Below are 11,484 nucleotides of genomic sequence, written 5' to 3' on the forward strand. Positions count from 1 at the left end.
AAAGTTAATCACATGAAGCTTCTGAAACATTTACTTTACAATTTTAGGAAATAAAAAAATTGAAGTTCAAATTTAGGCATTCAGGCTGATGTGAAACAAATGTCTGACTATAAGCAATTCCTCTTAATGAAAAGTTTTTTTCTTTAACAATACCAACTTGCAGAAGTAGGCACCCACATGTGACATTTCTGCATTTTAGTGGGGTGTGGTCAACGGATTTTTATATTTGCCTTTGAAGTCATGCTCAAATATGTATTTGCCGTTAAATACATTAAATTAGTTCCAAGTCTACTAGCTTCTCATTTTTAAATTCTGAATTCCAATTCACAGGTATTCATAAAACTAACCTGTAAGTCGATTCAACAGGCATTTAGTAAAATACAAAGTTACATGGCATAACATTCTCAGTGGAAGAAATGTTATGTCAATAACCCATGTCCTTGTAGAAGACAGTGTCCAAGTGGACATCTTTGTAAAGATGTTTCAGGCTTCCTTTCCTTGGGGAAGCCCCAGAAACATCAAAACAAGAACTCATTTGAAAGCAGACTACATTCTTGTCTTTGCATGAACAAACCGCAGAGCTCAACCCAGTCATTTTCTCTGCGGATGTTTCCTGTTCAACAGCTTTTCAATGACAAGTCCATGCCTGCCCCCTGCAGGAACAGGAGAACACTGCAGCATGAGCTGAACCTTAGCCTAGTGTTGAAGGAACTGATAACAGCAGCTCTGGAGGACATTAAAATGTTCCAAAAGAAAAGATTTCCCAGTTAGGATGCTAAATGCATACATCTATCCATAACAGTAGAAGAGGAACACAAATTGTCCAATGTTACTGGACACCAAACTGAAAAGCTGTTTTACTGACCTCTTACAGTGGAAATTAACCAACAGATTTCTGACCATTGCCATTGGGCGTGGTCAAGTGTGCTCATAATCACAACATGGATGTCAAGAGTGTTTAATAAACTTCTACACAAGTTTTTACTTCTATAGCAAGATTTTTAACAGTTGCTACACTATTCTTCAAGTCTTCATTTATATAGCCTGCAACAAATTAAATGTTCCCACCATTAAAATTTACTTTGTCCCCTCTTGAGAGGGATGTAAGAAAAATTCATTTGTAGATTAGACAGAACAACTTTGAAAACAAACAGACTTAAGTCAGACCAAAGACATTAAATCCCTTAGATGGCATCGTGGAAAATGCTTTATTTTGCAAGTCAAACAAAAAAAAACAGTTCAGGGCCACTGAGACAATTCACTCGTCTTCAAAACACTCATTCCAAGTCACTTTTGCAGTAAAGTAAGCACGTGGTGGCTGAAAGTCCATTGGTTTTAAGTGCTGGAAATCAGAAGCGCATAATGCTTTTGTTCAGACTGTCCCAGAGTCCTCTCATTTGAAGATCTTGCCCTGGTTGAAGGCTTTGCCCACATGCTTGAAATCTCCCTCCCAGGCAAAGTACTCCTTTACCATGGTCTTGCACTCCTCACTTTTTGAATCCAGTTTGCGCCAGTCGTACGATTCGTAGTCAATCTGCCAATCTTGACACAGCTAGGACGGGAATTTAAAAAAAGTAAAATGCTTTGTTAAGACTTATGTTTGAAAATTGTCCCCGTTTTAATTTCGAGCTGCACTCTAGTCACTTGACTGAATATAACCAATGACACAACCCCAAATAGTAGCAATTTACAACATCTAAGACTTAAAGAAAATTTTAACTCTTGAACTGGAACATCATTTGTGCCCATAGCATGAACCAGCCTATTACTCACTGAAACAGAGATGACTGGGATGAATATGGTCTCAAGTTTCTCTTCCCCCATCAGATTAAGACTTTGTGCCATGATTAGCCACCGCCTTGCCCATGACAGGGGACTGTCCACTAACTGAGGTGAGTCTCATCCAATCAAACATTTTGTCACCCAAGAAACATGCATTTAATTTGAGCTGTAGTCAAGTATTATAGTGACTATACACGTAAATGCCCAAATTAGTTGTCGAAATAAAGTAATAAATGCTTGATGGTTGTAACGGTATCACAACAGGGCATATTGAAAAGGGTGTTCACCCTTTAATACTTACAGTGAAGGCCAGGTCCTGGCCTCTGAAGACCCAGATGCCAGAGATGCTGCTGTCATTGTTGGTGCCAAACAAGATGACACTTGCAAAGGCGGTCTTTCTGAGTTTGTCCAGGCGCTGGAACATACCTGTGAAGGGTTTGAGACATCAATAGAAACAAAAAGTCCTAAACACATACAATGAATTATCAATTCTGCTTCAAACATTATCCCATGCGGTTAGGTCTATTTTATTTTTTTAAAGACTTAATGGCCACTTTTCCAGATAAGGTCAAACACAAAACACCGCTCTATATTTAAGCATCCTAGGTAATAGGGGTTTTTTTTTTTTTTTTTTTTTTTAAACTGTGCCCATAGCATGAACCAGCCTATTACTCACTAAAACAGAGATGACTGGGATGAACATGGTCAAGTTTCTCTACCCCTGTCAGATTAAGACATGGTGCCAAGATTGGACACTGCCTTGCCCAATGACAGGGGACCATCCATTTTCCCCCTGAAGAGGAGTGGGAGGAGTTTCCCCACAAAAACTTTTGAGAAGCAGCTGCTACAAAAAAAGTTTTAAAAATGTAATTCTACCACAAGACCAAACTTGGTTAAACTTATCCTTCGTTAAGCATTCTGAATATGACCTTTTTAACTTCACAGAAAAGCTGTGCTATATTGCAATATGGGCCAAACCAATGCAGGACACATGTTAATGTCACTAAATAATCTACAAACTAGGCCTTTTCTTGATAAACAAGCAACATTTAAGTGATGCTCGATGGACATTTGGCTACCAAACATTTACCACACCGCTATTAAACAGACTTGCTTGTCTTTGGATCAAGGGAGCCAACCGGAACAGAGGAAACGCATCAACACATGTACCAGCAAACCCCCCTACATCAATACATCACAACCTATTGCTCCAGATAACAAGTAGGACTGACATTCGATAAATGTGCATTCACTTTAGATCCAAGGTGTTGGGGGAAGTGGCAGCTGCTGAGTCTCACCTGTGATAAGGTTGCAGCTCTTGAAGGTAAGTGTAAGCTCCTCTGGGAACTTATACTGGCTGTACCAGATTGAGTACCCCTCATGGTCAAAGTGCTCCCAAAAGTGGGGAATGGCTACTGTCATGGTGTCCTCATTAGAATACTTTCTCTTGAACTCGTCCATGACAAATGAGCTGGAAAAAAATAAAAGTGAAAAGTCAGGTCAGATATCTTGTCTGTACATGTGGGGTAGAATGAGAGAGAAAGACAAGGTTTGGAGATTAGGCAAAGGGTCAAGGATATGATTAGACATGTTATGTTTAAACTTTGTTTTTTTTATTAACGCAGCACACCAACTTCATTTGATAATGCAGCACAGCAGTGAGGGGTATGGTTAAGTAAATAACTGGGTTACGCCAGTTCTCCCCATATACATAAGTTGGGAAGAATGACATGCGACTCCAGCTCCTGGCAAAGTCCTTAAAAAAAATGCTAATAAAGCCGCAATTCCAAACTCAAACCTTGATTTGAGTAATCCCACGTCCAGTTATTATTCATTTAAAGCGCCCCCTAGTGGTCAATTTGAATTAGACTTGCAGTGTGTGTGAGGTCATGATGTAGATATTTCCTGGAATTTGGGTTGATTGGACAACCTCATTTATAGATTTTCGCTATATCACCTGCAGTGTGCATTTGCAGTGTTTACATTTATAGCAACCCCTAGGGTTCAATTTAAATAAATCTTTCAGGGCGTGGTTCAGTTACTTATGAGGACATTTTCTGAGAGATTTGTGATGATTGGACAATGAATGATTTATAGTAAAGTATGTAATGTCACTCACCCATCTTGGACTTGTAGCACCCCCTAGTGGTATATGTATATCAGGTAATTATCTCAACACCTTGTGATGACTGGCCTTGCGGTAGCAAATTTGTGTTCATTGATGTCCAGAGCCACGCCCTTTTCAAAGTTCATTGTCAATAACTTGAAAAGTAGTTGAGATATGGACATGCTTTGTACAACTTTTAATAAGCTTGCGCTATTGATTCACTGAAAATTTGGTGGCAGTCGGAGCTACGGTGTAGGAGGAGATCTCAAAAATGTTTTCAAAAAATGAAAAATGGCAGAACATTTTTCTAGGCGGACTTTAATGATCCTTGAGGTTTTTTGTACAGCACAAAGCTGCACTGTGAGAAATTTCAAGTTAATCTGACTTGCGGTGTGGGAGGTGGCCTTTTTAAAATTTGTATTTTGAAGCCTTAATTACAGTGCCACCATGTGGCCAATGGGGTTCATGTTTCTACAGGAGCACATGCACACCGTTTCTAGCTTATTTCAGCTCCCGGGAATTTGAGCCGGCACGGCAGAAAACAAATAACTAAAACAAAAAAAATAGAAGGGTTCTACAGCTTTGCGGTTTGAACCTTTATAAACAGCAAGAACTGTGATACATAGATCAATTTTCCAGCCACCTTACTGTTCATTATAGGAGGTGGGAAATCAAACAGAAGCACAACAGACTCAATACACAATTCAATCCATTTTATAGAGTAATATTTCAGATCACTAGTCCAGGATCTACTGTTGAGCTCAAGGTTCCATTTGGTTTGTGGCCATATTATGAACCAGTCTTTTACTCACTGACACAGAGATGGCTGGGATGAATATATGGTCTTAGGTGTCTCTACCCCTGTCAGATTAAGACTTGGTGCCATACTGGACACTGCCTTGCCCAATGACAGGGGACTACCGGTTTTCATTAAAGAGGAGAGTTCCCTAATTGGTGTACTGCACTGAAAGTAATTGTTGGCCACTGCCATCTATAAAATGTTAGCTAAAATGCTGAAAAACAAACAAAAACAGATCCCACATACTTTAGACAAGCATTAAGATCGTTCTACCTCTTCGGCAGGTGTGCATAGGGGTCCTTGGTTTTGGGCTCAGAGGCCAAAGCAGCATCACAGTCGTCAATCTCCTCTTCTGGGGCAGGCTTCTTCTCTTCTTTTTTCTTTTCCTTCTTCTCCTGGGGCTTGGCTGCCTCTTTTCCACTCTTCTCTTTCTTAGGAGGGGTCTCTTTTTTTGGCTGCATATCAGCAAACTTCTTGGCTGGTTAAATGGAAGAAAAAAAAAGAAAAAAAACACAAAAAAAACATGTTATCTGTTTTATGTTACAATTATCTGGCTTTGGCACTCAAAACTAAAACAATCCATTAAGTAGTTTTGTCTTATAGAGTAACATTTAAATACCCTAAGGTCAGATTCTTTACTGTGCCCATAGCACAAACCAGTCTATTACTCACTGAAACAGACATTACCTTATGTAATAGAAATTGTACTTCACACATTAACCAACGCTGTATGTGTTTTAAATGACCTAATTGAACACTAGACGTTTACCTGGATGATCCGCATCAACATCCACCTTTTCAGTTAAGGCCAAACATAAAGGCCAAAACACCTGTAGGGTAGTTATCTACAGTCTATATTTCAGCACCTTAGATCATAGTGATATTTTATCACTGTGCCCATAGCATGAACCAGCCTATTACTCACTGAAACAGAGATGACTGGGATGAACATGGTCAAGTTTCTCTACCCCTGTCAGATTAAGACATGGTGCCATGATTGGACACTGCCTTGCCCAATGACAGGGGAGCAACCTTCTGGCCAGGTCTTTAGAGAGGAATTTTAAAATATTGCAAGAAGAAATTTATGTTTAAAGGAATTATCAGCACCCTTGATAGGTAAATAATTTACACATCAGTACATTAAACCCAGTGTTCGTCAAATGACATCTAGTTCTTTAGTGTAATCCTTAAGCCACAAAAATGTCTACCTTATATTTAAGAATTTTTAAATTCAACTTAATTTTTAGTCGATTACTTTCAAACATAATACAGCCTTTCAAAAAGTTAGTAAAAATGACAGCATAGGCAACTGTTTAAATGATTTATGAAATACAAAAGACTGGATTCATGTAAAATAAGTTAACTTGCAGCCATTTCCTGACATTTTTTGTTCACTTCATTTCAAAGAAAGTATTGTGACAATGCAAGTACATTTCTAAATACATTCTTCAAATGACATGCTCCAGAAGCCAGACTCATGCTCAATATGTATGCTTTCTAATCTAATTGCTTACTGTTACTCACCATCAAACTGGGCCATCTTTTCACACAGCTTGACCTCTCCCAGGACAGCCTTGAACTGGGGCTGGTTGACACAAGTGGTGAACCAGCGAGTTGCGTTGGGGTAAGACTGACGGAAAGAAGGTTCAAGGACCTACAGGGGACAGAAGCATCTTGACTCAAATATAAAGTATTCATCTATGAAATGTCACAAGTAAATGAACAGCGTTTCAAAAAACGTTTTACTGTTATCTGCTGGGTGTGTGTCAAACCTGTTTGTAGAGCCAGAGCATGGAGCAAGCCACAGTGATGTCAGCAAGGCTGACCCTCTCTCCCACAAGGAAGGTACGGGTGTTCAGGTGTTGGTTCAGCACTGCAAGGACCCTCTTCACATCCTCCTTGGCCTGCTCTGTGGCCTGGACAGACCAGACAGAAGAATGACTATGCAGGATTATACAACATATGTGCCAAGTCTCAACTACAGGTTGTCACACTGACTGACAAACTGAAAATGGCACCCAACTTCCACCACAGCTATCAAACAATAATTTAAGTCTTAAGCTTGACCAGAAAATGCTGAGCTGCACACCTGCTTGTTGAACTGCATGATTCCCAGAGTGGGGAAGACCCATGCACTGGCTGGAGGGATGATCTCAGAGTCAGCAAAGCTCACCCACTGAAGCACCTGGGCTGCTGCCTGGGGAGTGGCACCACGCAGGGCATCATTGCTCACTGTGGTTGGGGACAAAAAAAAGTGGAGAGCGTTTAGGAAAGCAACAACAAAATCTCTAGAATTATAGTCACTCTAAATTTTGTACAGAGAGCGCACAGAAGTTGATTTTGAGCCATGTACCCCCTCCAGTACCCCTAGAGGTACATGTACCCCCATTTGAGAAACACTGCTAGAGCACTGTGACCTGTTAATTTATGAATTTACTAATTGTTTTGCTGACTCAAGTGATAAACACCACCACAAATTCTAGACCTATGGGAAATGCCAAGTGTTTATGGAAAAACTGTCCATTAAATCAAGCAGAATTTAGGTGCACGATAAATAGGGACCTTTTGGATTAACAAATTGATAGTACACAAGAATCTTTACCATATTAATAGATGTGAGACTTACAGTAGTGAGCAATGGCATTACTCTCAAACAGACAGAAACCGTCATCTCCCTGGTAGGCAGGTACCTACAAGCAAGGGCAAAATACAAGAATGACTTAACACATGTAGCATATTTTTAAATCCAGAGATTCATGTAGTAAAGTGGAAACATGTTAGTAACACAACAGTGGCATACTCAAAATGGTTAATGGCCTTGAAGGCTTTAACTGATTCGCCACATTCATTGTTAAACAAGAGATACTGTGGAACAATATCTCTAAATTTCCACTTCATTTTTGAAGCACTAGCTACTGCACTAACCTTGCCCAGAGGGAAGTTGTTGAGGAAGGCAGGAGTACGGTTCGTCTGCCCGAAGGTGAAGGCAGGGGAGCTGCTGGCGACTTTGAGGCGAGCCCCACTGTACTGGGCTGCAATCTGGGCCTTGAAGGCTCGCCAGTTCTCTGGGTACGTGTACAAAGTCTAGAAACCGGGGAGACAACCCTACATTAGACACAATCAAACATATCTAATCTAAACATACACGCATTGCATTATTGCTGCCAGGTTAACAAGACGTTGCGCAAACCTAAGGATGTTCTCATAGCAATGTCACGTAAGAAAGAAAAAAAAAAAATCTCGCCCTGTAATGCAAATTTCGTTAATTTAAATTACACTGAGAGAGAAGGAAAAGTGTGGTAAATAAAGCCACACTGAGCGAGATTGGTCTGGTAGTGTTCTTGATACAAATGAATGTTATCCAAATCTGTAAACTCGTTCCGTTTAAAATGGACTGGGAGCAGGGTGATGCTATTACGTTTGCTAGTTAGACTAAACTACTAAATATTAAAGTCAAAAGCAGTTTGTGGACTTACAAGGGAAAAATGCTATATTCACGTGGCTGTTGACCAACTACAAGGGAAAAATTAGCTATATTCACGTGGCTTTTAGCTTGTTTTAAATGCTAACTTATGCTAGCTATCGTTACTGGTTATACAACCCAACCAGTCTTTGTTCGTATGTTAGCTTTGAACTAAGTAAAAATTACAGGTTAGCCTTTTCCCAACAACAATAGGAAATAAGCATCAACGTCTGACAAAAACATCTACAAATGCGACAATAAATTTCCACGGCTCAAAAATAGCCACGTTAACGTGGCAAAAGCCTGGGCCGGCAGAGGGGCGTCTTTTACAGTGAATGCAACGTCAGGATAGCAAAAGCTAACCATAGTTTGTATGAGCACTGAATGAGATTCTTTATAAATACCCCCAATTACAGGTACTTAACAGACAGGAGACACTGTTAACGTGTAAAAGTGCTCAGTACAAGTGCAGATGGGCTAGATTTTCGGCGGATTGCGACAGGAAAGTTGAAAGAAAACCCCAAATCTAGCTATCTGTCATCTTACTCACCCCTGCCGCCATCTTCAGGACGAGAGAAAGAAAGAAATAGCGTCCCGCTGACGTATTTACGGCAACACGGCGTGCGCGCCGTTACAATTTCCGCGTTCATGTTTCGCCTCAGGTTATGTACGGCCACAGAGCGATGCATTTCACACAGTTGCAGCTGCGCATGAAGTCTCTTTGCACAAAAAGAATGATCAATGCTCTGACAAGCTATTCAATTCAAAACATGAAACAGCATACAAAGATGGAACAAATAAAATACTTTATTAAAGTCCACAGTACAAAAAAACAACAACTTATAGTTGAGATAGAAATTTTGAATTCTAAATGTAAAAACAGCCAATGAATTGTGTGCTGCATTGTGTGGCATCTTGTTATACATTTAGAAAGCAGTCTCTGGGTTTTCTTTGAATCTCACACCAGTTCAAATAAAAGCAAATGTAGATTGTGCATAATAATACAATGATGTCACTATGATGCTTCCCTACCTGTAATACCCTATAAATCAGTGTAGAAAAATATTAATTTTAACAAAGAAATAACTAGGCTACTACATAAAATGTTAAATGTAAAATGTGCTTCCTCTGGGGCAAATCAGCTCACAAGACCTGGAAATAAAGCACAGAAGGCAAGTTCAACAATCAACCATAAAACAGAAAATAAAAACAGCCAAAATTGTTCCTTTGCATCCACAGTAAAATAATTACAGCAATAAAAAACTGTTTTGTCAAACTACTAATCACATTTTCCTTTTTATGCAGAGTAATTTGACATGAAATCAATCTATGTAAGGCATTATCAAAGAATGCCCATCAAACAAGAAGATCTACCACCTGTATGACAATGTTATGTGTAATACTCACCCAGATAATCATCCATGAGAGATCCAATAGCAAACTGAAAAAACGGAAAAGCTTTATTATAAGCAACATACAGTACATCCATTTAATAAACTACTGTGTAACATCTGAGATATAATGACAACCTTTTTGGATGTCTTTGGTGAGGAAAAAAAAGAAAGAAAAAAACAAACACTTACAATGTCATTCTTGTCCACTCTTGTTCCCACAATCTTTAGCCGGATCTCATCATCTTGCTGGATTACAATGTCCTTGAAAGGAAGAGAAGAAAACATCCTTAAATGCAAGACTCAACAACAGTCAAATGACCCACCAGTGTTACAATTACCTGGATTTTTGCAAGATGGCTTCATGTTAAAAGATGTCAAAGGCAAAGCAATGACACAATTTGGTAAACATTTATATGATTTCAAACTTTTGTGTAATATCGCAATCTTTTGTTTTAATTTTCTCCGTTGTGTAATGAGAAATAGTGAATATTCTTACCTCATCAACGGTCTTATAACAAGGAGGATTGGAGTTGGGGTCAAACTCCATTTCTGAAGGGATGGACTGCAAAAAAAAAGGTTTCTTGTGAGTTAAAGATAATATAAATCAAAAGGGTATTGAAGACAACCGGTGTTTTCGGTCAATAACTATAGGTTAAGTTGTTAAATTAAGCTGACTCACATGGCGAGAGATGAAGCAAGACATGGGACCAATTTCTGTGAACAATCCAACCTGTGAGAAAAGAGAATTTATTTTAATTTAGATAAGACACAACAGAAAATGTCTATTATTCATTATCCTCATCATCACTTTATACAAATATTTATCCTTTTGGGATGAATCCTGCAAGCAAATAGAAATTTCCAGCAGCAGTTTTCAGCAGCTTACAAAAAAGCTATAAAAATACAGTATGGAGAGAAAAAACTGTATAATAATAATAATAATAATAACAATAAAAAAATATAATAACAGTGAAACCTTTAGCTATAAAAAGACCTTTAGCATAAATAATCAGTTGCATTTACTGTGACAAAGTTAAAAGATATGCTTTACAACAGTAGATAATTGCATTAGCCAACATAAAATACAATTATCTTGTAATTAACATGATGTATATCACAAAACAACTCATTGTTTTACTTTTCATAAATTGGCAAACGTGTAAACATGACCAGTTACAATACTGTGCAGACCTTTTAGAAGTAAATGGACATGTTTTAGACATCAGAAAATGTTAGTAAGCAATGCAGTGTCACAATAATTTATTATAGTATCAATTATATGTCAGAATTAATGTCAGATTTCACATGTCATCATATAAGGATAATGTTTCAGTTTAGAAATGTGCATAGAGTCCAGAAACCTGCACAATTTTGTCCCTCACCTTGTTAACCTGAGTAACCACAGCATCAACCACCTCCCCTTTAAATGGGCGGAACACAATGGCCTTGTACTTGACTGGGTAGAGGACAAACCCCCTCCCCGGCTGGATGACACCCGCCCCGATGTTGTCAATAGTGGTGACTGCGATGACAAAGCCATACCTGATGGAGAGACATTAATCAATGTATATGTGCATGCAGTATTATGAATACAAATTTGATAACTTTGTTATGCATGTTGATACCGACATGATGACTTAAGGGCAGAACAAATATCAGTGGTTTAATATTGTGGTTTTTTTTTTTTTTTTTTTAAAAGTGCCAGTCAAAACTCTTTTCCACGGATCATAAATCAAATTGACTAAAGTTAAACTAAAGTACCAAAATCATTACACGTAGCATACTCAAGTTGTCAAATAGCACAATCCTTAAGTAACTCCTACCAGAGTTTCTATTATTATTCAATGGTCTGTCCCCTATGAAGGAGATGGAAATGCAGATTTGCGTGAAGTGTGTGCTCTGCATTGGGTTCACTGGTTCCACTTATTATTTATTCATC

At 38.7% G+C, this 11,484-nt stretch overlaps 2 protein-coding genes across 2 annotated transcripts in view; both read right to left on the reverse strand.

The window, feature by feature from the left end:
* Positions 1-1,171: 1,171 nt before the first annotated feature.
* On the reverse strand, positions 1,172-8,847 carry eef1g (eukaryotic translation elongation factor 1 gamma). Its single transcript, XM_032528042.1, has 10 exons — positions 8,702-8,847; positions 7,614-7,772; positions 7,315-7,378; positions 6,778-6,920; positions 6,461-6,604; positions 6,213-6,342; positions 4,962-5,166; positions 3,081-3,253; positions 2,084-2,208; positions 1,172-1,552 (listed from the first exon to the last, which is right to left on the reverse strand). The coding sequence occupies exons 1-10, from the start codon at positions 8,711-8,713 to the stop codon at positions 1,394-1,396; spliced, it is 1,314 nt and encodes a 437-aa protein (XP_032383933.1). The 5' UTR covers positions 8,714-8,847; the 3' UTR covers positions 1,172-1,393.
* Positions 8,848-9,092: 245 nt separating this feature from the next.
* polr2g (RNA polymerase II subunit G) overlaps positions 9,093-11,484 on the reverse strand; it is a 3,463-nt gene continuing 1,071 nt past the window's right edge. The window contains exons 3-8 of the mRNA XM_032528043.1: positions 10,928-11,087; positions 10,225-10,275; positions 10,042-10,107; positions 9,735-9,806; positions 9,559-9,592; positions 9,093-9,303 (exon numbers count right to left, since the gene is read on the reverse strand). Coding sequence (XP_032383934.1) covers positions 9,290-9,303; positions 9,559-9,592; positions 9,735-9,806; positions 10,042-10,107; positions 10,225-10,275; positions 10,928-11,087 — 397 coding nt within the window. The 3' untranslated portion in view covers positions 9,093-9,289. The remainder of the gene's footprint in view (positions 9,304-9,558; positions 9,593-9,734; positions 9,807-10,041; positions 10,108-10,224; positions 10,276-10,927; positions 11,088-11,484) is intronic.

This window comes from Etheostoma spectabile, chromosome 10, assembly GCF_008692095.1.
Source record: "Etheostoma spectabile isolate EspeVRDwgs_2016 chromosome 10, UIUC_Espe_1.0, whole genome shotgun sequence".
Lineage (NCBI taxonomy): Eukaryota > Metazoa > Chordata > Actinopteri > Perciformes > Percidae > Etheostoma > Etheostoma spectabile.